This window comes from Diabrotica virgifera, chromosome 5, assembly GCF_917563875.1.
Source record: "Diabrotica virgifera virgifera chromosome 5, PGI_DIABVI_V3a".
Lineage (NCBI taxonomy): Eukaryota > Metazoa > Arthropoda > Insecta > Coleoptera > Chrysomelidae > Diabrotica > Diabrotica virgifera.
The window spans coordinates 242,901,372-242,928,807 of record NC_065447.1 but is presented as its reverse complement, the minus strand read 5'-3'; the positions used below and the strand labels follow the sequence as shown (position 1 = coordinate 242,928,807).

The 27,436-nt window shown below is 33.1% G+C and overlaps 2 protein-coding genes across 5 annotated transcripts in view; one reads left to right on the top strand and one right to left on the bottom strand.

The window, feature by feature from the left end:
- The window catches only part of LOC114325088 (guanine nucleotide-releasing factor 2), a 199,781-nt gene that overhangs the window by 46,074 nt on the left and 126,271 nt on the right, over positions 1–27,436 (top strand). The gene's annotated exons all lie outside the window — the stretch shown is intronic.
- On the bottom strand, positions 368–24,241 carry LOC114325114 (uncharacterized). The gene is made up of 5 exons (XM_028273056.2): positions 24,110–24,241; positions 7,363–7,593; positions 6,649–6,897; positions 2,590–2,809; positions 368–642 (listed from the first exon to the last, which is right to left on the bottom strand). The coding sequence occupies exons 2-5, from the start codon at positions 7,582–7,584 to the stop codon at positions 548–550; spliced, it is 786 nt and encodes a 261-aa protein (XP_028128857.1). The 5' UTR covers positions 7,585–7,593; positions 24,110–24,241; the 3' UTR covers positions 368–547.

The following is a 27,436-nucleotide window of genomic DNA, read 5'->3' as shown; positions in this document are numbered from 1 at the left end:
CGGACACGAGTTGAAAGTTTTTAGTGGGGGTGTCTTATGGAAAATTGAGAAGAAATTTAGAGAAACTGGCCACATAAACAAGGTTCAAAATGCTCGTAACAAACATGTTACAAATACTGGTAGTCCACCAACAAATGACAATGTAAACTTTGACATAGATATATTAGATATTAAATACAAACATTTTTAAAAGATCTTTTTTACGTGTACTAAAAAAAGATGAATACCGTCCATGTAAAATTCATAATATGCAGGAATTATGATGAACAATATGTACCTATGTGCCTCTATATATGATTTGGTTGTTTTTCGTCTGTTGAGTGCCATGTAGCTTTCTGGATTTTTTTATGGAGTATAAAAATGCATATTGTACTGAAATATTTTTATTAAAATTAAATTTATATATTTCTTTTATTGTTAGTTTACGATATTTATAATAACAAATGTACATGTAAAAATAATACACATCCTGTTCTATATATTACACAAAAACAAACAAAAAGACAATTGTCACTGAAAATTTTTCTGGAATTACTTCATCGGTAAATCACCAGAGTTTGTGCGAGTACCCGCCTGGAGGAATTCTATGGGTTGATGGAGCTATATCGGAAGTATAACCTAATCCTAAAATAGGATTTCCGTCTAAAACAAAAAATTTAAATAAAATATACGATTTTAAAGCGTGATCAATTCTATTGGAATGAAACATCAGTTTTAGTAGACAGTTTGGAATCATAGGCTCTTAATATTAAAAGAGGAGTACGGCAGAGATGCCTTTTGTCGCCCCTGCTTTTCAACGTTTACTCCGAAAGAATTTTTAGAAGTGCACTTTCTGAAAAACAAGAAGAAATAATAATTGTGAACGGTAAAGCCATCAATAATTTGCGATATGCGGACGACACAGAACCCTAGCTTCTAGTCAAGAAGATCTGCAAACATTACTTGATAGTCTAGTTGAGAGCTGCAATAAAGCAGGTCTGGATCTGAACATACGGGAAACCCAAATACCCGTAATAAGTAAACAACAGAGTATAAAACCGTCTATGTATGTAAATAGTACCAAGCTTGAGCAAGTTAATCAAATTGTTTACACCTTGGATAGTAATTAAATTGTAACACAGAGAGTCAGGTGAAATTAGATGTAGAATTGAGCAGGCCCGAGCCGCTCTTAGAAGGATTTCTGATACACAGATCTAAAATTGGCATTGAGGATCCGCCTACTTCGCTGCTATGTGTTCTTGATTTTACTTTATGGTGTCGAGTCCTGGAACGTGAAAAAAGTGTAAATCGCCTTGAGGCTTTCGAAATGTGGTGCTATAGAAGATTTTGAAAGTTTCTTGGATGAAAACACACTGGGAAAGGTACTGTAGCATATCAACAACACAATACAGTTTGATACGACCGATTATTCCGGAAAAACCTTGGTATAATAATTTCACCCTCCCTCGCAAATACATATCCACCATCAGTAGAATTAGATTTGGACATGCATGTTATCCTGCACATTTATTTAAAATAAACATATTAGATTTGAATATTTGTCAAGAATGTGAGGTTAAAAGTGACAAACCACATATTTTTTGAATGCAAGAAGCATAAACACCTAATCAATCACCTAATTAAAAGAATTATAGACCAGAACATCCCACTCCCTGTAAATATTCTCTTTATTATGTCACTGAATAAAAAGAAAATTTTTGACTGTTGGGTATCTGTATCTTTCTTGTCGGATAGTAAAATATTAGTAAAATATTATTGTAATTAGTTATAGGTATTTGTAAAATATCTTTAAAAAAAATTAAAAAAAAAATTGAAAAAAAAAATAAAAAAATGAAACCAAAAAGAATTAAAAAAATGATTAAATTAAAAAAAATCTACTATCTAAAATAATCTAGTAACTAAAAAATACAAAAAAATGCAAAGAAAAAAAATCACTAAGAGGATTTAAACCTTCGAGGGGTTGAACCGGGTTGACATCTTATCGTAGTGACAGAAAAAACAACAACAAAAAACAAAACAAAAAAAATATACAAAAAAGAATGCATTTATTTTAAATATTAACATTAATAATTTTATTTGTAAAATGTATACACTATTGTGTTCTTGATAAACATTAAGTATAATATATTTATAATATTTATTAACATAGTCTGTACATGTACATTAGCTGTAATGAGTAGGTAAAATAAGAAGTAAAAAATTGTAATATTATTATAATAACCATGTTTCACTTATTGGCAATATCTTTAATAGTACATTCACTTTTGATTGAGACTGGCTGAATGACTATAGTCCAAGCCAAAAAAAATACTAGAAAGTCAAGAATCAATAAGAGAAAGCTGGAGTACTTCGGACATGTAATAAGAGGTCCCAAATATAGGTTGCTGCAAAAGATGCAAGGGAAAATAGCAGGCAAACGCAGTCCATGACAACGAAGGATTTCATGGTTGAAGAGCTTGCGAGATTGGTATGGTATTGACACAAGCACGCTATTTAGGGTGACAACAATTAAAATTAACGTAGATGATAATAATTAACGTTCTGAAAAAACACGGTACATGAATAAGAAGAAGTCACATTTTATCTTACCGGTTCTTTTGTTTCCTTTGTGGAACTTGTATTCGTCGTTGGAACTCAGTCCTGTGCCTGTGAGAGGATTCCTAATACAATGCGATGGTCTCTTCACATCGTGGTAACTATCCTTGTCTCTCATTTTATCTCTAGGCGAGACTTGATTTGGGTGGGGCTCTGCCACTTGTCCAAAAGGATAGGGACTGTCACTGGGTACGTTTTGCACTTGACGATAAACCTACAGAAACCATAAATTATTAAGACAACTGTAATCGTAATATGTATATAGAGTGGCCCAAAAGTGTGGATAATTATCTATTAAATGGATGGTCCGAAGTGTACAAAAACGGGGATACTCTATTCTGCAATATGGAGATTTCAAATTTAATGCTTGAAGTGTTGTCAGATTTAACATTTTTCTGATATCATTAGTCACTTTGATTGTTCAAGTACGATACCCTGTACACTATACCTTTATTGAAATCTCGTCTTATGTTGGAGGAAAGGGACAATTGTGCCATGTTAAATTCAGCACGAAGTATATAATATATAAGCATAATGGCAGAAGATTGGTTCAAAATCCGCTCTAAGACGACCATCAAAAATGGATAAAAATGTTCAACAAAAATGCGGAAAGATGAACTATAAATTAGGATGGTGATCTTACTACCGTTTAGATTTAGAGCGTAGTACTAGTAAGCAATGTAATAAATTAGAATTCGAAGGATCAGCCACTAACGTAGGAATAAAAGAATACAAGCATTAACAAATATGTAATTTAATGACCAACTTTTTACTATTACTAAATTAAGATCTGGTCAAAGTTCTTTCGTAAAATCGCCGATTTACTGTCCAATCTACACTAGTCCGCGAAAACCAAATACAGTAGCACTGGTTGAAAACAGATTTTTTCCAACCCTGTAAATTTCAAAGTGTTCGTGAAATAAAATCTTTCTTCGCGTTTTGTATATTTTATTGTGTGACGTCAGCATTTATTGATGTCACAGATCGAGTTCTGCGTTGCTAATCAGTTTATTTATTAACAAAATCTGTAATAAGAAAAAAGTCTGTCATTAGAAAAGTCTCGCCGAAAAATATCCTCACTCTCCGAATCTCAAATATTAACTTAGAAGAACCAGAATTTGTTACAGCGATTGCGAAAATAACTTAAAATTAGTGTATATTCGATATTGTCAACCATACCTGTTCCTGTTACCTATAGTGCGTAAAGAAATAAAAGTTTTTATCGTGTTACTCTTATCTTTTACGTACTAAAAGAAACTCCAAATAATACAGTCCACTCAACAACTCCAGAAATCACACCAACAACCCCAGAGAAGACAAGGTGGTTGAAGATTCACAAGAACGGAATAAACGATTCAATCTTAAACCGCCTGCCTTTTCTCCATGGTCCTTCGAGCCGGATGAATGATTCTCCACTACTAGTGCTCTACAATTCTTATAATTACAATTTCTTGATAGTACAGTTGAGCGTTGTACCACTTTTCTATGCGGGTGAATTGAGCCTTATAAGTGCTACTCTTTTTCTTGAGAGTTGCTCTACAGTTCTTACAATTCTTACAATACACAACAATTCTTAACAATTGTTACAGTTTAAAGGTCACCAACTATGACATAAACTAAGGATGTTTTCTTTAGTTTTAATAACCTTTATTAACAATAAACGTTTGCGAAACGTGTAGCTTTTAAACTATAAGCGAGACACACAATAAAATACACGAGAGTCTGTACTCTAAACTAATTAAAGACAGCGTCTAGACCTAGCTGGATTCAAGTTGATACTGTAAATCTAAAAGATGCGTCCAATTGCTGAATTCTAGATTGATACTAACTAATAAACGCAGCGTCCACTCTCGGTGGATTATAATTTCTTACTTCTTCTTCTTAAAGTTCTATCTCCTATCGGAGGTTGTATATCATAATGGCTATGGTCACTTTGTTGGCTGCTGCTCTGAACAATTGTAATTAACTACAGTTAAACCATTCTCTAAGGTTCCTCAGCCAGGAGATGCGTCTTCTTCCTATGCTTCTTCTTCTTTGGATCCTTCCCTGCATAATAACTCTCAGCAACTCATATTTTTCTCCTCTGGTAATGTGACCCAAATATTCCAGTTTTCTTGTTTTTATACTGTGTAACTCCTTATTTAAACATCTGTAGCACTTCGACATTGGTAATCCTTTGAACCCACTGAATTTTCAATATTCTTCTGTAACACCACATTTCGAACGCTTCTATTTTTCTTATGTGTTGTCTTTTCAATGTCCAAGCTTCCATTCTGTACAGTAATATAGAAAATATGTAGCATCTTAAAGCCCTCAATCTGAGAGGCAACTGAAGGTCTTTGTTTGTAAGCAGTGTCTTTATTTTTATAAATGCTTGCCTTGCAGTTTCAATTCGGACTTTAATTTCTTTGCTTTGGTTATTTTTGTCATCAACCCAGGTTCCCAGATATTTGTGTCTTTACTTTTCTATTTGGGTTTGCTCTAGTATTAACCTTTCATTTCCATGTTGTGTTTTTGAGACACATAAATTTAGTTTTTTTCTTGTTTATTTTGAGTCCATATCGAATGCAATAATCGTTAATTCTATTTAATAATTCTTGTAGCGATTCCAGGGTGTCTGCCATTATAACGGTGTCATCAGCAAATCCTATGTTATTTACTATTCTTCCGTTTATAGAGATTCCATCACTTAGTTCCGCTATCGCTTCCTGAAATATGGCTTGTCTTACCCCTCTCTTTATATCAATATTCTCGGACTCTTGTTCTTCTATCTTTATATTGGCCTTTTGATTCCAATACAGATTGATGATAATTCGTAAGTCTCGTCTGTCTATATCTCTGTTTTTCAATAATTCTATTAGTTTTTCATGTCGGACCCTGTCGAACGCTTTTTCGAAGTCGATGAAACAGGAATAAATATCCAGGTTCATATCTAAGCATCTTTGAGAGAGGACATTAAACGCAAACAATGCCTCTCTTGTTTCAAGTCCTTTGCGGAACCCAAATTGGGTATCATCCATATCATCTTCTAGCTTTCTGTATAATCTTCCATGAATCACCTTTAGAAATATTTTGAGGGTATGGCTTATTAGTGATATTGTCCTATAGTCTGAACAATCTTTGGCATATATTGTTTTTGGTATTGTTACAAAGGTGGACACCAACCATTCCTGAGGGATTTTTGCTTATTTTAATTTTAATATTTTTTCTCAAAACGAAATAATGTGGGTCATATAAAGTCACCGTTAATATACAAACCAGACGCTAAGAAAGACATGGTTTTACGAAACGAAATGCATCCAACCATATGTTTTTGGAGTGTCAGTTTAACAAACTGAAGTCCCCATAAATTAATTACCATATCAGACCATTATGTCAACAACTCACTGGGACATGCATTCGTTTTTAAAACTGCAGAAGTGTGTCTGTTTTTATACGTCAGATCAAAATAATTTTTTGTCCTCTCCGGGCCATATTGTAAAAAGGCATGGCATAACATCGATATAATAGGTTGTGGCTTTTCTTAACAGTCTATTCACAGCGTGCAAACAAAGCACTAGTCGCTAACGACCGACCCTTTTCCGAGATCTAACTAAGCAACACCTTTTTGTTACCAAAATTAATAAATGTGTTACTGTTCGTCGTTAACTTATTTTTATTATTTTTAATTAATTCCGTCAACTCACACCTACCGGAATACTTCATTAAAGAGATCCAGTAGTACAGGTAGAGTTTCAGGCAGAATTTCTTACTAACTACATTCAAATTATAATTGCAATGCCTACCGGGGGGGGGGTTTGGTGGGAGACAACTTCGAAATTTCTATTAGTTAGGTAAAACTACCTTGTGAATGTTTGCTACCCGGGATTTCCTGGGTACAAGTTTTCGGTGGGTAAAAACATCCTTTGAAGGTAAAAATTGTTTTACTACCAGAGGCGTAACAACACTTTCTTACAGAAATTTATCCACATAAAATGCTCCCCTTTACAAATTACATATTAGTGAAAGATTCAAAATCATTTCGATACCAAAAAATAAATGTGGGAACGTTACCTTTCGTGATGGCGAACCATTGACTGAAAATATGAGGTCGGATATGGTGTTTTCTTCCTTTAATGAAAAAATGTCGCTGTGATTCTTATCAATTTTTCCTGAAACTATAGCACTAGAAGCAGATCCCACTCTTTTCTTTTCAGCTATGACTTTTTGCGGCTGCTTTGATGGTGTCAATGGTTGTATCTCAACTGGCTCTTTGCGAGAATCTTCTTTTTTGATTTTATCCTCCTTGATTAGAACTTCCTCCTAAATATAAAAATGAAAATGATGAAAATGAAAAAAATAATCTAAAAAACAGCAATTAATAAAACAAGAGATAAAGATCGCGAAAGAAAAGTGGGTAGAAGATAACTGCATTGATATGGAAGAGTTAGAATACAAATATTGTTGATATAGTTATAATAGAAACGGAATTCGGTCAGAATGCGCAAAAAAGTGGCGGTGTAAATGTTTGGTATAAAATTTAAGAAATTCGAGTAGCCGCTGTAAAGATAAGCACTTAACACTTCCCTTTAATACTTGGGTATTTTAACATCCCTTTAATAATTGTAAATTGAACTTACAGTAAACACTTGCATATTATTACAGTTAAAATAATTAGACTATAAATATTAAGCAAGAGAAATTAAACTTTTTTTTCTACTTGTAAGGACAAAAATGCAAGTTCATTAGCCGAACCGAACTGAAAATTATTTTGCACACAAACCTTACCTTAATTATTGGCACATCCTCTACGTTTTTGGGAGATTTCTTGTCGAATACAGTTTTAATATTATCCGGCACAATGACTTTTTCGACGACTTCAGTGCTGTCTATTGAGTCTCTTGATAAAACTGTAATATTGTCGACAGGTTCAACGGTTTTAAGGGGTGACAGACTGGGCTCGTCATCATTTTTCTGCTCGGTGATCTTTTCTTCATTGGTTTCTTCCATTATGTATACCTTAAAATTTTTAAGTTAGCGGCAATTGGAAACATCGGTATTGTACCAACTAATATAAAACATCAACTTAAGTGAGCAAAGTGGAATACGAGAGTGGAAAAAACTATAAAAGTAGTAAAAGACAGCCCTGGTTCATTTGGATTTAATTTATCTATGATTATACTGTGTGATATTCAAGATTCATTTTTATAAAGTTCTGTTTTTCGACTCTTGTTTACGTCAGTTTACCAAACTTCTCTTTTGTACTTATGCCGGGTGGAAGAAAGGAAACATTTTATGTTAAGTTTGAGTCACCCTGCAGGAAGGACAAGATTCACGGATGGGTATACATCGAAATCATGATGTAATCTTATGTTTTTTTGTTTTTTTAATCTCCCTGATATCTTTAAAACCTAAGAAATTAGACGGTTTTATACTTTAACGTGTTTTAACTGAAACAATACTAAGTTAACAATAAAAAATAACAGTTAACAATACTTCAAAAACAGAAAGACACATAACGTAAAGTTCTGATGACACTTGATGAGTTATTTGTCGACCAGGTGAGCAAAATGCACAGCGCAACATAAGAGAGACCATTGTTTAATGGCGGCGCTGTAATGTTTTGGGGTTGAATTTTCTTGACAGCAAGAACGGATTTGGTGTCTTTACGTGGATTCTCTTTAATGGGCTATCCTAGTGTAAAAGTACGAAATTCATATGGGAATTTCTAAAATAAAAAGTACTGTACCAATTGTTTTGAAAGTTTTCGTGAGCATTTATTATAAAAAGAAGTACATGTTAGACAATTTTCATAAAAAATATTGAAAATCAAACGATTTATGCGCCATCTACTGGCGCCGTGAGAATAAAAACATAGCTCCACTGCTGCAGTGTTTGGGACTAATAGTCGAGGAAACGAAGCTGGAAAAATGGCAAAACCTCGCAATTTTTTCGTCCAGCATCGATTTGTACAAAAATTTGGGATTAGGCTCATTACACCATCTAGTTCATTTTCTATATTGAGACGTTGTACGCTTTTTGTTTTTTAAGGGTGAAAACCACCCCTAATTGTAAAAAATTATAAAATAACATTTTAAACTTTAATATTGTCAACATTTGCTTCTTATTAGTTACATAATGATTGTTTTGTGCTTTAAGATATAATATCACAATATTTCAACCTTTAAAACCACCCTTGTTGGATATATGAAAAGTTTACTTATCCTAAAAGAATAATTTCGGCTTGCATCAATTTACATAAAAAATTGGGGTTAGGATCATCTTACCCTGTACTTAATATTCTATATCGTGCTCAAGGGCGTTGATTATTTTAAGGAGTGTAAACTACCCTTATTGTCAAAAATTATATAAAAACATTGTAAACTTTAATATAGGTAAAATTTGGTTTTGACTGGTTAAATAATAATTGTTTTATGCTTTAGGATATAATATCATAATATTTCAACCCTTAAAAACCACCCTTAATAACATTGCAATTTTTATAAGTAGACAATTTAATAGATCTATACAGAAAAAAAGTAGAATTAAAGAATTATAAAAGCATTTATTTACACAAAAATACGAATTTACAAATATATAAAAATACACATACAAATAGTTTTTTAGTCATCCAGTATACGAACCGGCTCTGTGGTATTATATAGGTACATACATTTAAAGGGGACTATTCGAATTTTTCGAAAAAAAATTAGTTTTATAAACATAGCTCCTTTATTTTTGGCGATAAAAAGTTGTTCTGAAGCTATTTCCTTGTGGCATTTTTATGATTAATTATTTATATGGGAAATAAGCCACAATTAAAATGAAAAAAATAATTTTATTAACGTTTCGACGCCCAAATCGGGTGCCGTTGTCAAAATACAAAATATTACTAAAATAAACTAAAGTGTTGTTGCTAAGCAAAAAAATTCTTCTAATAATTTATTTTTGAGAGTAAATTAATGTAAGACCAAATACTTACGATGTCGGGATAGTATCACAGGGTTTTTCCTGGTTTTCCCTTGTGATTTACTATGAAGTCTCTAACGCGAGAATTTTACTGTCATTGCATTTGGTTGTCTTTTTAAAGACATATCACATGCTATAATTTTTTATGACGGATATTCTTGAGTTGGGGTTAATTTCATGTAATCGAATGAACTATCTTTCAGTAAGTCGTCCCAGGAACGCAACTCATAAATATTGGCAATATCATTTTAAAGTCTTCTACTTTAAAATGTATAATATATGTCTGAATTGCCAATATAAATGAGTGAGATTAAATAAATTATTAGAAGAATTTTTTTGCTTAGCAACAACACTTTAGTTTATTTTAGTAATATTTTGTATTTTGACAACGGCACCCGATTTGGGCGTCGAAACGTTAATAAAATTATTTTTTTCATTTTAATTGTGGCTTATTTCCCATATAAATAATTAATGATAAAAAGTTTTTTCAATAATAGTTTTGTAGGATTTTTGAAGAGTATAAGACTGTGTAAATTAAATTATGTAAGATCCCTTAATTTTTAATTGAGGTGGGTTTAAAGGGCTCGAATAAGGGGATGTTTGCTCGTAAATAAATGTTTTAAACAGCTATATCTCGCTAACTGTTCACTGTAATGAAAATATATGCATAAGGAAATTTTAGCTATTAAAAAAGCTACAATTTAGTAGTCTATCATTTTTTCGTATCTCCACTATTTTCGGAGATATTTTGAAGAAAATGATAAAAAATGCAAAATTGTAAAAAATCAATTTTTCTTTAAACTCCAATTTTTCTAAAATTAGGCCTTTTAAATAGATCAAACTTCTTGGGTGTATTGATAATATAAATATAAAAGGAATTACAGAAAGGCGAAGAACAATTTTTAGTTATTTCAAGGGTAGGTAGGGGGTTGTTTTCACTGTTTTTTTCGTAGAGAAAAATAGGTACCGACTTTTTTTTATCATAAGTTGCTCAATTTTTATGCTAGAAACTTTTTATTATTTTTTTTTGAAAGATCTTATTGTATGCTTGAAAAAACATCATGTAAGTTTTCCTGGAAAAATGCGAAGTTTTCCCGTTATTTGGCTTTAATTATTTCAAATTATGCATTTGACGAAAAAGCTAACCTTTAACATGCCGTATCTCGGTTTGTATTGGTCGTAAAAATATTATAGAAGAACAGTTTCGTTTGTGTTACTAAAAGATACAATTTTGATACCTACAGTTTTTTTGATTAAACGCATATTTTTCGAGTTATTCTCAAAAAACCCTCTAAAAAAGTCGATTTTTTCGTCGAAAAACTGTTACTTTGAACCACGAATAACTCGAAAAATATTAGTTTTACGAAGAAAATGGAAAAAGCATTTTTTTCGTAAAACTACATTTTACATCGATTTACATGGTTAAAATGTAATAAAAAATTTCCACCCCCGAGATGGGGTGGCAACTACCCCCAAGGTTTTAGCGTACAGCAGCATGATATAGAAAATGATCCTTGGACTATTCCCTACCTTCTGTGAAAATTTCAAGTAAATCCATGCTGGACGAAAAAATTGCGAGCCAAAATGCTTCATTTCCTCGACTATAATAAAGATCCTAAAACATAAAATTTCAAAGTTATTATTGAAATATAAGTTATTTTCTATACCATCAACTAGGGGTTTTTTGATCGAATAAAAAATGTCAATCTGGGGTTTTTGAAACTGAAAATGTTTTAAAAAAAATTTTTTCAACACGTCGTCATTTTTCCAAATTTTAATATTTTTCAAAAATCCTAGTTGATGGTAGAGGAAATAACTTATATATTCAATAATCACTTTCAAATTTTATGTTTCTTGATCTCTATTAGTCCCAATCACTGCAGCAGTGGAGCTATGTTTTTATTTTCACGGTGCCAGTAGATGACGCATAAATTGTTCAATTTTAAATTATTTTTTATGAAAATTGTTTTACATATATGTACTTCTATTTATAATAAATGCTCGTGCAAATTTTCAAAACAATTGGTACATTACTTTTTATTTTAGAAATTTCCAATAAAAAATACATATTTTCGTACTTTTACAGTAGAATAGCCCCTTAAATAGCTATATAGAAGTACAGCTGGTTCCTAAAAAAACTGATACGACTGTGAGTAAGATTTGATCATTTTGAGCAGTGTATTTGATTGGTCTGACATTATATTATATTTATTATGACAGACAAATAATAATAGTATATTATTCAACGAGCATGTAATGACGGCTATTACTCACGATGATGAAGTTTGCGACACGAGCCGTAGGCGAGTGTCGTAATTCATCAGAGTGAGTAATAGCCATTACATGCGAGTAGAATACTATACTTTTTCTACGACCTTTTTTATTTTAATTAGTAAAAAATTTAATTATCTACTCGAGATTTAAATTATAATAATTTACAAAAATACCTAAATGCTATTTACCCCTAGTACGTGGCTGAATAATTGGTTGCCTACTATTACTAAATTCTTTATTTTATACAAATTTATTGTAAAAATACAACTAGAAATAGTCAATATAAGATCTATTCGTTTCCGAAAAATTATAAGCTTAAATTTGTACCTATACTGTCAGTGAATCTAAGAAATGGCTGTTGTCGGTGGACGTATTTCATATATTATATAGTTATAATGTATATTTACATTTAACTATATACATATAATATAATAATATAACTTATAACTATACATAATATGTTATAACATATTTAACACAATATAACTTATTTAACACAATTTACATATTTAACACAATATTAGTTATAAATTCCAATTAACATAAACAAAATCCGCTAATGTCACTGTCACTAAATTAAATGATAAACGTCAAAATTTTTAGTAAACAAGATATAAACGTAAAAAATACACTGACATTGTTACAGTTAAAATTCCTTTAAACATTTTTCGAAGTTAATTATTGGTATAAATTACAATAAATATTGTATTAAATAAACTACTTTAAATAATTTTATTTGCAGTTTATATACGATTAATATTAAAAGTGGCATGCGCCACTTGAATCTAACTTCAGCCCGTGAGTAATGACCCGTGAGTAACTTCAGCCCGTGAGTAATGAATTATTACTCACGGGTACAGTAATGGGTGCTATTATCTATGAAAAAATAGCGAATAATGAGCATGTTATTAAACGGTCGTAGAAAAATAAACAAACAAACAACAAACAACTGACTATCATACATATTATGTTAATTCATAAATTGTAATAATTATTAAGGTCTAAATTTTGATATTATTTTGAATTCCTGCATTTTATAGAGTATATAAATGATAGTTTTTACATAAATTAGAATAACATATATTTTTGCTAAATAAAATATTAAAGCCGCCATTTTTGAGGTTGAGCAGAATAAGTTATCTGACAAATTTTAAGATTTGGCAGTGATAGTGACAGTATGTAAATAATAAGTATTTATCCTTCAAAATACACTGCTCAATTTTCACAAGTAATACCACTAGAGGTCAAATTATTTCCGGAAATTTTTTTGAGATCATGAATATTTTGAAAATTTCCCGAGTCGCAGACGAGGGAAATTTTCTAAAAATATTCATGATCAAAAAAAAATTTCCGGATATTAATTTGACTTCGCGTGGTATTCGGTAAGAAAATTCCACACCAAATTTGCATTTGAAAATCCAAAGCTGCATGAACAGATTAATAGCGCGCCATAGCTTTGTCAGCAATTATTTAGGCTTTCAAATTCGTAATTTCTACTCATTGTAGTTGCATGGGAATACCATTTCAAGATAGAAAATAGTATATTCTTCAATTTTACATAAGTTTTGAGTAACTACAAGTGATAGAAAATGAATCAAAACTAAATTATGTAAACAAATAAAAACCAGTCTGTCAAAAATGTTCTGTTATTGTAAACGTCAAAAAATTTCCACTATAATTCGCTGTTGGGTACCCCACGAGCAAAAAATTTCCGATAAAATACCTCCGTTGCCATGGTGATCTGTCAAAATAACGTATTTTGATTGGTTCAAAATTACAGGTGTGGAATTTTCTACAAAATACGCTTTAAGAGTCGTATCAGTTTTTTTAGGAACCAGCTGTACATTACATAGATTTTCTTTCTTTGAACACTTTGTTCCTTTCGCACCTCATAACGGAAATAATTTAATCTTAATACATAGTAACATGGCCTTCTCACGTATTACGTGTCGTTACTCAATATTTAAGTGAGGTAAATATTTATATATTGAATTGGCCCCCTCACAATCCCTACATGAATCATATTGATCACTTATGGGATATTGTTGGTAGACAATTAGACTTCGTTAGCCTCTTCACGTTTCCCTGCAAGATATAGAAACTATGGTTGCAGCTATCTGAAACTCCATGTACCAAAATCGAATAGCCTGCTATATCCAGCATGCCTAGGCGATGTGAAGCTGTTATTAGAATTAGAGGGAGAACACGCGATATTAGTTTACGTTGTGTTTCTTTCTGTTTTGCTAACTAACACATCTTGAAGAGTAAAACTGTCTATTCTCTTTGTTTTTGAAGATAACAGGGAAATTATAAAAAACATAAGACTACATGATTTCGATGTATTCCCACTCTTGTACCTTGTACTCCTTAAGGGTGTCTTAAACTTAACATAAGAAAAACATTGCTTTCCTTTCACCCAGTAAAAGCCCAAAAAAGAAGTTTGAGTAAAGCTTTCCCCAACAGTGTAAATACCAAAGAAAAATCTGAAAAAAAAATTAGCGGAATCGGTTAATCCGTTCACAAGAAAATCAACTAAGAAAATGAGTATAATTTTTGGTGTAGCATGTATTAGAAACATGTGTATCTTCTAAAACTAAATATATTTAGATAACACTAGTAATTAAGTCTATCAAATTAATCATTAACAATTTAATCTCAAAACCAATTTGTCAATTAGATATTTCCAATTAGAAGAACTATCTTATCAGGAAGAATACATTTCGTTTAAGTACATCTACGTATGAACTTAGACCACATCCTACGACAATTCCATTCATAATAAAGAAAACATGTTGTCTGTGGTTATCTAATCCGTGTTAAGAAATAATATTTCCTGAATTACACAAAACACCGATAAACGGGACCACATAGTACTTCAATACACTGGTCGTCACAAAACTGATGTAATTTAGTAATAATATGAACGCAACAACCTACCAGACAGTTAATTTAACATGTGGATTCATTTTCGAAAATTTCAGAGCAATATTTCATCATCTTCATTAACTCTCAGAGGTCCACTGCTGAACATAGGCCTCTTCCTCGTGTTCCCAACGCCGTCTATCTTGCTCTGCTCTCATCCAGTTTTTATTTAGCCTTCTCAAATCATCAGTACATCGCCCATCTGTCATTCTGGCTATGTGTCCTGCCAGTATTAGTGTAGGAAACATAGGTTGAACCTCGCAAAATGGACACAAGTCCGGTTTTATTTTTTTCTGGTATATCAAGGGGTGCTTATTATGAGACTAACATTTTCTTAAAAGATTTAGCCCTGGAACATCCATTTTCATCCCTTTATAGGGGTAATTTGTGGTTTCTGCGAAACGTAGCCCGTCCTGTACGTTTTTGCAAAAAATTCCTTAATAGAAATATGGAGAGGACTATATTTCCTACTATTTATTTCCCGACAGCATATGTCTATCACACACCGTTTAGCGGGGCTGGCGCCCCAAAGCTGACAAATTTTTAAAAAAGATGTTTTTAAAAAAATTATTTTTCCCTAACTATACTGAAAATTAAGAATAAACCCTGCGGCAATTAATCACAAATAAGTGGTTGATTTTTTGGTATAGGTTTCATTTAAGACAATTGCAAATTTTTTAATTACAGGGTGTTACATTTAAAAAAAAACCCCTTTTTATACCATCTGAATCGCCTGTGCTAGAGTAAAAAAACTTTTATGCGATTATCCATGTACTAATGTTATTTACAAATTTCTACAATTCACCCCCATTTCTTTCTGGAACCACCCCAAAAAAAGGAGAATTAATGAAGAAAGTGATTTTCTTGGAATCCTTCACACACCATGCCCTTTATTAAAATGCTTCATATATTATTTTGTTAACGTTCTTATTACCCATGCATGGACACCAAAAGCGATTTCTTGATGCAACCCTTGAAGCCAAAAAAAAAATTAACAAAGGGGGGGTTAAAAAAAATTTTTTTGCTTTTTGGCCCATATGGAAATATGCTCCATCAATCGGATTTTTCATAAATATATATGATTACTGCAACATCCCTGCGGAAAGTACCTCTATCCTTGAAAATAAACTGCAGAAACTACCCCTATCCCTTGGAGGGCATGTTTTTACGATTTTCTCATTACCTATGCATTTTTTTTAAACAAAACTTATATACAGAATTAAAAACCATTATTTTCTCTACAAATAAGTTCTTACGCATTTTTTTCGTATAAGCAACCGTTACGGCACAGTGGCGCCGTAAACTTCAGAAATGCTTTGGCGGGCTCCAGTTTCTGTTTTTCTTACCACCTATTCATTTTATTGATAACGTACTTATGGAAAATAAAAGAACACACTGTCTGCTACACATTATGACCTATGCATATAAAGACACAGTGGTGGCCCAAAATCAATTTTTGATTATTTTCTTTATTAATTCTTCTTTTTTTGGGTAGTTCCGGGGAAAATATGGGGGTGTATTATACAAATTTGTAAATAAAACCAGTACATGGAAAATCGCTATAGAATATAATAGAAATATGCTTTATTGCCATGAAAATTTTTACAATTTTATCGACAAAGCTTATAAATAGTCAAAAAAACAAAACAGTAACAATCCAATTTACTAAAATTACATAAATCGTCAATATATTTAAATAATAATAATAATAATGAAGTTAAAACAGAAATAATCAATTGCAAAAATTGAAATAAATTGCAAATGCATAGTGTACCTAATAATTAATAAAAAAGGTTTAAAAGTTAAAAAGTTAAAAAGCTGCTGCATATGACACCCAAATATAGATAAAAAAATAATAAAAATACTACTTGTGCAAAGGGTACTGTAATTTCTTAGTTATTGACTAAAAAAATCTTCTACTGAATAATATGGTCTTTCAGACAGGCAGGCTTTTGTCAGTTTACGGAATTTGTGGAAAGATGGTGCCGATTTTAGTTGTAGGGGGAGATGGTTGTACATTTTTTTTTTGCGGAATATAATATCGATTTCTTTACTAACTCCGAGAACGGGGTCGGCAAATAGACGTCAAACGTAGAATTTCTCGTGAAGTAGTCATGATTGGGTCTTGGTGGAAAGACATTTAGATGTTTACGAATTAAGCAAACAGTTTCTAAAATATACAAAGATGGAAGGGTTAAAATTCCGTGATCTTTGAAATAACTTCTGCAATGTGTTGTTCTTCTGAGGCCAAACAGATATCTTATTGCTCTTTTTTGTAATTTGAAAATAACATCGAATTGGGCAGCTGTACCAGAACCCCAAAAAGGAAGACCATAACGAAGATGTGACTCGAACAAAGAAAAATATGTTATTTTGGAAGATGCTACATTGAGTTCATTCGAAACAGATCTTATAGCATAGCAAGCTGAAGAGAGTTTCTTCAGCCAAGATACCAAGAAATTTTACAGAATCAACGGTACTGATCTGGCTGTTATTAAGAGGTAAGGGTTGAAGAGCTCCTTTATAAGACAATGCTACTGTTTTATCTACGTTAAACGAGAGTAAATTTGAGCCAGACCAGGTTTTTATTGTAAGTAGATCAGAAGTTATAGTAGCATGAAGAGTTGCAATATTTGAGTTGCTCCAAGTGATACTGGTATCATCAGCAAAAAGAAAGATTTTTCCATCGATTTTTAAATTAGTGATGTCATTAATAAAGATAAGGAAAAGTAGAGGACCCAATACTGAACCTTGAGGTACCCCACATACAATGTTTTTGAGACTAGAGTCTGTATCATTTGCTCTAACCAGTTGTTTCCTATCATCCAAGTAAGATTGGAACCAATCTAAAGAAATGCCTCGAATTCCGTAGAAAGTCTTCCGTTGAAAGTTTTTTTACTCTAGCTTAAGCGGTTCAGATGGTATAAAAAGGGGTTTTTTTAATGTATCACCCTGTAATTAAAAAATTGGCAATTGCCCTTAAATGAAACCAATACCAAAAAATCAGCCACCTATTTGTGATTAATTGCTGCAGGGTTTCTTCTTAATTTTCATTACAGCTAGGGAAAAATAATTTTCTTTAAATCATCTTTTTTAAAAATTTGTCAACTTTGGGGCGTCACCTCCGCTAAACAGTGAATGATAGGCATATGCTGTCGGAAAATAAATAGTAGAAAATATAGTCCTCTTCATTTTACTATTAAGTAAATTTTTTGTAAAACGTACAGGAAGGGCTACGTTTTGCAAAAACCACAAATTACCCCCTTTAAAGGGATGAAAAGGGGGTTCCGGGGTGAAATTTTTTAAGAAAATGTTAGTCTCATAATAAGCACCCCTTGATATACCAGAAAAAAAAAATAAAACCGGACTTGTGTCCATTTTGCGAGGTTCAACCTCTGTTTCCTACACTATATACATTTTAGTCTGGCTGTCCTTTTGATGACGTCAGTCACCTTGGTTCTTCTCCTGATCTCTTCGTTTTTCACTCTATTTCGCAGAGTTATTCCTAACATGGACCGCTCCATTCTTCTCTGTGTGACTCTCAGTTTGGTAGCTTTTGTTAAGGTAGTAATATTTTGCTTAGCTCTACTATGTCAAAGGCTTTGTGAAAATCGAATATTAGAAAAAAAGTAGATTAAACAAAAAAAGTTCCGTCAAAAAACAGGTTCCGTCTCGACAGCGCGTCACGTAAGGAGACATCTGGAACAATGACTCACCGAACGAGCGAGGAAACGATTTCTCGTGAATATTCGACAGTCAAGGCCATGTCGTTCAAGAAAATGTCTGGTATTTTGTATTCAATATAATAAGGAACGAATTTTGTAAATAGGGTCAGTCTATAAGATAAATTCGTCTGTAACTTGTATAAATAAATTCGTATAAACGAACCGAGAGTTTTATTTTAACTGTAAGCTCGCTACAGTGTTTAAAATCTTGAAAAACGAAGAATATATACAAATACATACAGACAAACGTAAATATCAAAAATATGTCTATCTGATGCTGAAAATGAACTGGATGCTCATTATCATACAAACATTGACTTTGGTATAGGAGACATTCAAATTCGATTGAAAGAAAGTTAACTCATCTGGACTCTTTAGGCGCAGAGAAATGTTTGGATATGCCTCTGCCAGAATAGAATAATTTCTGTTATGCCACCATTTGCTGACTAGATTAGAAACGGAGATGTCATATATTATTTTTGTAGTATGTACAGTGGCGTAGCTGAAGATTGGGGGCCCCGTATTATAAACATAACGACAGACGACAACTAATAACAGTATAATTACTAAAATATATGTAAATGGCACTATTTGGCCTTTATTTTTAATAAGTCTACATCAGTTAGTGTTAATAGATTTTTTGGGAATAGAAAGAAAACCTCTTATACTTATCTCTTAATCCGACAAACCTATTAGTAAGTTGTTGCAACATTTTATCTAAATTTACATTGATAACATTAGATAACTTCAAAACTTTTTTTCTACAAGTTATTTTTTTGTCGCAACTGAGCTCATCGTAAAATTTTTTTATAAGTTTTTTCCGTTTATTTTTAAATTTCGATATAATATCCCACTATTCAGCTATTCCTGCTACTTCTGCTAACGTTTCGGAAAATGAATTTCTCATTTCTCGAAGATTATCACGAATTTTTTTCAAAAAGTTGAAGGGTGACCGTTAACTCTGCCGTTTCAGATTGCAAAAGTTTTGATGTTAGATTAATGAAGTTGAGTATTTTAGATTGAATAGTAATGTTAACAGCAAATTTAAAATTATTCATATGCTCTAATAATGCATTAACTTCTAATTTTTTATCGTTTTTTTAGATAGTAATGAAATACTCGGCGCAAAGTCATAACAGCATCATGTCTGGATGACCACCGGGTTTCACATAACCTTCTAAGTGTTGGCAAACATGATGAATACAAAGTTGTAATAGTACATAGTTACGGTGACCATATGTACTTATTTAAGTAGGACAGTACTTATTTTTGAATATTGTCCTAATGTACTTTAAAACCTTTCTAAGGACACGCGAATGTACTTATTTTTTCTAAAAAATGAATATATTTATCTTTTGCTACTTTTAAACAAATTTCTTTGTATACTGTTCCAGGTATTTCAGCTTTTGTGTCTTGATGGTTTCCAATATTTCCATTCTTTTGTTGACTCTTCTCATGACTTCGTTGTTTGTTATATGCCCGGTCCATGATATCTTCAGGATTCTTCTATACAGCCACAGTTCAAATGCTTCCAACTTTTTAGTAGTCGACGCGTTAATTGACCATGCTTCTATCCCGTAAAGCAGAGTCGAGAAATATAACACCTTGCCAGCCAAGTTTTAATTATTTCAGTTCTCTTGCACAAACTACCTTTCTCATTTTATTGAAGTTGGTTCTTGTCTTCTCTATATGAACTTTGATTTCTTTGGGTAATCGTTTGTGTGATTAATTATTGTGCCAAGATAGTTGTAGTTTTCAACTTGTTCTAAAGTTTTACCTTTAATTGTCAGGCTTTTATCATTATTTTGGGTTTTTGATTTCCTCATAAATTTAGTTTTCTTGATGTTTATTAATAATCCATATTGTTCTCCATACTCAACTATCTTGTTCATTAGCTTTTGGAGGTCTTGGAGGTTGTCCGCTATTATGATAGTGTCGTCCGCATATCTAATGTTGTTAATTGGCGTTGATTTAAGTACCTTCATTCCTGCTGTTTTTTCCTCAAGAACTTTTTTCATAATTTCTTCAGAGTATGCATTTATTAGTAGTAGTGACAATACACACCCCTGTCGCACTCCTCTTTTAATTTCGAACTCTTCTGATGTGTGTTCGTTAATGCGTATGTGTGCCTGCTGTTTATAATATAGATTTCTTATAATTCAAAGGTCATTGTATTGTAACTGTTTTGCTTTTGAGGACGTCCATTAGCTCTTTGTGGCGGACTTTATCGAAAGCCTTGTTGTAATCTATGAAACAGACGTACATATCCTGGTTCACATCCAAGCATCTCTGGGTTAGTAGTGTAAATTCAAAGTGGGTTTCTTCAATATCCATATCAAGTGTTTGGTAAATGCGTTTATGAATGATCTTTAAAAACATTTTAAGTGTGTGAGAGACATCAGGCTTATGGTGCGGTGATCGTACACAAAACTTCACTGCACAAGTGAAACATTTTTACACAAAATGTGTAACCTACCTAGAAAACTGGAGTACAAATTTTCATGAATTTAAACTATTCAAAAGCATAGATCTAAAGCGGGCTCCACACTCTCGGCGAAGTTACTTCGCCAAAGTTGACCGAAGTCCGAAGTACCCTCTCCACACACTCGTTCTACTTCGCGAGGAAGTGTAATACCGAGAAAGAGCGGTGCGATACCGACAAAGATCCCTTTGACCAGACCGACAGAAAATGGAATTAGAACGAAGTGAGGCAAAGTTACACAAGGTGGCTGTCTACACGCTCGTACTTGTTGAACCTCGATCGACTTCGGCGAGAGTGTGGAGCTCGCATAAGAAGTGAAATAAGATGGAACGATGTTTGTTATTCTCTCGAAGCTTTTAAATTGTATACCAAGGCAACCATGTTCAACGAAGATCAACTCTTTGACGAACCGGGAATTTTGAAAGACATGGCTACAAGTGAAAAAATTGCTGTGAGTGGAACAGAGAAGAAAAAAATAGTCAGGATTGATGGCTTAAAGTTTTTAAATGTGTAGATCAATTCAAACTGAAAGGCTTAAATATTATGCGAATTTATTTTTTGTCTTCCGGGTACTAGTGCGGCTATCGAGCGTTTATTTTCTGTAATAAATAATTATTATTGGACGTCGGAAAAGTCACAAATGTCCATATCCACTCTCAAGGCAGCGATGCTGGTGTACGCAAATTTTGATGAGACTTGTATGAAATGTTTTAATTAATTTATTAATTTTAAGTTCATAAAAATATGAATGATGCAAAAAACCGGAAGAAGTTGGTCTATTCCAGGTCTCTCATCTAAAAACTCTTAATTACAGGCTTGTAACTTTTTCAAAGTTAATGTAATGTGTTATGTTTAGTTTAATTGATATAATTTTTTATGTTTAGCTACATAGTTTATTTATTTTTAATGCCAAAAAGTTATATTTATCCAATAACAAGATACATTTTGCGTTTTTAATACATTTTTGTTTTTGTACTTTTTTTTCTTTCAAAAGATATGGTCACCGTATACATAGTACATCTCATCTTCTAATACTGGCACTAAAAAACATATATATCTTAATTATATCGTAAAAAAACAATTCCTACTCCTGTACACCAGCAACGGCATCATTCAACACTAGGCTCAGATTATGGGATGTAATACAATAAACATAGGAAGCTGTTTTTTCAAAGCGAGAAATTGAAGCTGGCTATGCTCATCCGATAAAAGGCGAAAAACTTTTTTGGGTAATCAAGTAATTTAGTATGCAACGTGTAAAATTTTCCACTCAATAATGTATTATTGGAATTGGATGCACCCAATACTCTCGGAATCTTTTCTTGGTTTTCCTCCTCCGTTGTATGAGAGCAATAATCACATTTCTGGACAATTTTTTCATTATGCAACCACTCACTTCAACAGTCAAATACGAACTTTAGTAAATCGTTCGAGAATAGTTGGTCGACAGTTGTTGCTAGTCTGCGCCCCCTTCACCAACCCGACTGTTTAGTTGGCTCGGTATGTGCACTAACAGCCCAACCCGACTAAACTATCGGCCGATAAAAAGTCTGCAGTTTGCGAGGACTCTAAGAGTTACAGGCCGTTGACACTTGTCGTGTGTCGGATCCGTATTTTAATCGGAGGTTCCAGTAGATGTGGTCTGAAGCTGAAATACTATATCTGAGAACCATAAAAAATGATAGGTAAACACCGGCACTTTTAAAAATGCTGATTTTCTTATACATTTTATTTTATTATGGGCCTTTTATTCCACGAACATACGCCTGTTTTGGATTACTTCGACAACGAATATTTTACTGTGCAACATAAGAAGTACGAAAGTAAATGGCGCTAATAATTATTCCAATAAACAACAATGTAATTTGCAATTTACTTTCGTTCTTCTTATTTTGCACAGTAAAATATTCGTTGTCGAAGTAATCCAAAACAGGCGTATGTTCGTGGAATGGGGTATATCACAGTTCTCTCGCATAGAGTGTTGCATCAGCTTCAACCTTGGCGACAAGCGACAACCGATTATTCGAAGTGTGAATAGGATGGCCGACATCCGATTTACTATACGAATCCGACACACGACAAGTGGGAACGGCCTGTTAGGTCTATTACCCGCTTCATTACTTTCTTCCAAATTCCCTATCTTGATACTTATTAGAAAAATATGTCGAACGTGGAAGTATCTAGAAGGATAGGAAATCAACCGGAAATAATACTATGTAACTATCAAAAGACGAAAACTTGAGTACTTAAGACATGTGATGAGAGGGCAGAAATACTCATTATTGCTACTTATTATGCAAGACAAAATCCGGGGGAAACGAAATGTGGGAAGACGAAGAACATCCTGGCTTAAGAACTGACGCGAATGGTTCGAATGCAGTAGTGCAGAGCTATTTAGAGCGGCAGTCAACAGGGTCCGCATTGCCATGATGATGTCTAACCTTCGATAGAAGATGGAACTTAAAGAAGAACAAGAAAAATATGTTTTGGTCCCCAATTTAAAGAATGTAGAAGTATTGAGCATGAAGGCTTTAAGGGGCCCCTCCTAACGTCGGGCCCCCCCCGCCTTGCGGGTCCTGCGGGCCTGTCAGCTACGCCACTGAGTATGTAGTTCAGTTTGGTTGTAAGATTGGGATTTGAGAATAAATTTTTCAGCTAAAGATAGTCGTCTTAAATGTAAGGGAGGTTCCATAGATTCAACTAAAAGATTCTCTGTAGGTGTAGATTTGAGAGCACCTAGCAGTAACCGCAGAGTGTTATACTGAATGCGGTCTAGTTTTTTAAGGCGACTGTTTGTAGCAGATCCGTAGAGAAAGGAATGGATCTGGTATATGCACGATGAAACATTAAATTAATCTTAGGGTCAGCATCCCATCGATAGCAGAGGTATTAACTACTTAAGAATATTTAAACTTTGATCACATTTCATTAAGCACATAAGAGAGATTCATTGCAGCTTATTAGAACTTTTTAGAAGTGCTGCTCATAAAGTTAAAACAGCGATATGATCGCCAACTTGCGTTAGGGAAAAGAAGCTGAGAAAGATAGGTATCTCTACTCGCAGAGGAGTTTTCTCGTTCTTCATTTGGTCGCCGGAGTGGAAATCCCGAATACCGAAATCTATAGCACAGAATTAAACTTAAATAATGAAATAAGTACTTACAAGTTAAATCAGAACATACAAAAACTTCTCTGGTGATATTTACACATTGATTTATGAAAAAACTTTAAAACTGTCACCTAGTATGTCAAACAAAATTGACAACTATCGAGAAAAGTCACTGCTTCAACTATTTTGTAATGTAATCCATTAGATTTAGATGTAGTCTATCTAAATGCTTTAGCGAACATTTTTCAGCTGCTGTCCCCCGGCTGCCAGCTCGGAAATAGGGGTGCTAAGGGTTTTCGCACTGGATCTTGTAAACTAGCAACACTACAGAAAATTTTATAAGACATCATTTGTACCAAATAAAACCAATACAGATCAAAATGTTCAGAAGGATGAAAACGATTGTTTTGCTGAAAGTATGTTATGTGTAAATATACTGAGCAAATAAAAAGAACTATTCACGTTGCTTATCGCCTTCTTAGGGAAAATTCGCCAATAATATCAATATCTTTGCTATTTAATTATATTTATTATGGCTTATGACCATTGTTATTATAACATTCGTGTTTTTGAGATATTTGTAAAAAATCGCTCAGAATTGCATTTTTTAGGCTAAAAACGACCAACTTTAAGCGCCAATATTTCAAAAAATAACTGTAAAAAAATTCTGATAGTAAATTTTTGCTTAGAATTTGTCCATTTATCGAATATGGAAGTTATAGGCCTGTATCCCGCGTACCAAAAAAAAGTTGATTAATAGCAAGCTGAAAATTTGTTAATAGCTTAACGGTGTCTAGTCGGACAAACTTTGATGTACGGGAACACTGGAACAGGGGAAGTTTTAATTGTGGAACAGGTTACAGGTTTCGAACGTCAGACTACGAAAACGTTCCATGTATTTTGGCGGACAGAACTTCCAATTGATTTGTTACCCTTATTATGCAAAAATCAGACTGCTATTATTTACCACCACTATAGTTCCTGTCATTTGACATGTCTACGTGTTGGACTTCTTAAAATGCTGAACATATTTGTCGGACAAACATTTTTTCATATATTAGATATTTTACATATATTAGATATTATTTTCATATACATATATTAGATGGTTTGCTATTGCATAAACTTAAAAACAATCTGCTAGTTTTCACAATCAGAAACATGTCAGGATGACACGTTTACACACACAATTAAAATCACGTTCCACAATTAAAACTTTCCCTGTTCCAGTGTTCCCATAAGTACATCAAAGTTTGTCCGACTAGACACTGTTAAGCTATTAACAAATTTTCAGCTTGCTATTAATCAACTTTTTTTTGGTACGCGGGATCCAGGCCTATTATTATTTATAAAACATTTATAATCCCAAGAGGGGGTGACATCCCTCTAGGGCAACAGCACTATATAAATTTTGTTTCTTGGGCTACCCTAATAATGTCAAATAAAGTGTAAGTACACATTTTGAGATTTTCCAGTCGCGTAAATTATACATAAATCTCAATTTTCTGTGAAGGTCTTGTTTGGTTTGCTTAGATTTTATATATCAAAGCCACTTTTTTACAACAATGATTATGTTAACGGAATGTGACAGTAATTTAGTGTCATCAACACTCTTCAATTTGTAAATATTTGAGTAAAACATTGTAACCAGCATTTCAAGGATTTTTCGAGGTTGTGAATGTTATGAGAGAATCACCAACATCCTTTTTCTGTTGTAATTTTTCTATCAAATTATCAAATATCTAAAATTAGCTGAACCCGTCATACATACATTTAAACTTAAGAAACTGACATATTCATGACCACTATTATTGTTGTTTTTAAAATTGTAAATCTCTATTTTTACTCCCGATATAAAACGATTATGTCAGTGGTAATTTTACACAAATACTTAATTTTAAGTGAGCGTTGAAAAATGTGACAAAATTACATTAGCCAGATGAACTTTTTCGTGCAACACTGATATAGACCAGGCATATAATTAGCAAAAAAAAAGTAAAAGAAAATATTTAAAGTTTTATGATGAAAAGTCGTAGGTGGGGTATAATACACAAAATAAACTTAATTAAATAGCTAAAAACTTCCGGGAGTGATTTGGGGAAGGGGTTAAAACGGGATGAAAAAAATTAATATTTTTTTAATTATAACAATTTTTTTAGAATAACAAATTCAAATTCCCGGGATATTCGTTTTTTTTATAAAAATTTAAAAAACGCGGAAAATGACTTTTTTCATTGGAATTTTTGCGATTTTTACTAATAATTAGTTTAAAATTATAAGAAAATTAAAAATCTGATTACACCGTTCGACTGTACGGGAAAATAGTCAAGGGACAGTTTTTCATTGTTAAACAAGATAGATAAATGTTAATTATGTAATTTGAATAGAATAGATCAGGGGTCACCAATTACATTCCCTGGGGGTCCGTTTCGAAAACCTATGGCACTTCCGCGGTCCGGATTCAACGCTACCTGTGTCTGGTTGTTCTAATTCGATTTATTTGCGGATTCTTGTTAAAAATTATCCCCTATAAACAAATCAGGGGTCAGGCCATGGAGTTGGAGTATCTACATTGTAAAAATGTCGTGTACCCCATCCTCCATGCTATGGCATGCTGGACGAGCCATACAGTCTGTAGTCAACACCCCGAAGTATGAGCGGGAACACAAAATGTATTAATACTCATACGCTTATGAAACGCACCTGGCGGATCATAAGGGCCTTCACATTTTACTCTCTTTCAACTTGTCTTGAGTGAAATGTCTTTTAATCTTTCCTATCAGCCTCTCTTGGCTAACTCTTGTTTCCTCCGACCCCGAATGGCGATTAGGTTTCCGAAGGCAGACGGGTCACTATATTTCCTGCTACTACACCCTCTACTAACCGAACGATTACCGGTATAAGTAATCTCCCATTTGTTGGTCAACAGCTACGGGTGGAAGAACCGACATTTGGTAGGGCACTTCATTGCCCTGGAGCTGGGAAATTGACTCCGAAGACGGATGAGCTAAATTAGCCAACGGCATTGAGATGTGGAAAGCCACGGGATGACTACCACATTAAAGATCCATAAGGATATCCCCAGGACACCACAATGGCTGAAAACCCAAAACAAACGGCCCTCAGTCCCGGGCAACCCTTAAATGGGGAGAGGGTGCTAAGAATCCCCCGGTCAGCCAATAATGTCCCAAAAGTGAAAAACATCGGTACGTGGAACATTCGAAGCATGTATCAAGCAGGCAAGGCAGCAAATATTATTCAAGAAATGACTCGCCTAAACATAGATATTGTAGGATGCAGTGAAGTTCGATGGCCAAATTCTGGCATACAAATTATAGGTGAACACCATATCTATTATTCGGGAGATGACACAACAAGAAA

Coding starts and splice junctions, on each gene's coding strand:
- LOC114325114 (XM_028273056.2), bottom strand. CDS start 7,584: ATGGAAGAAACCAATGAAGAAAAGATCACCGAGCAGAAAAATGATGAC. Junction 6,898..7,362: donor AGGATGTGCCAATAATTAAG/GTAAGGTTTGTG, acceptor TTTTATATTTAG/GAGGAAGTTCTAATCAAGGA. Junction 643..2,589: donor CAAAGGAAACAAAAGAACCG/GTAAGATAAAAT, acceptor TTTTTGTTTTAG/ACGGAAATCCTATTTTAGGA.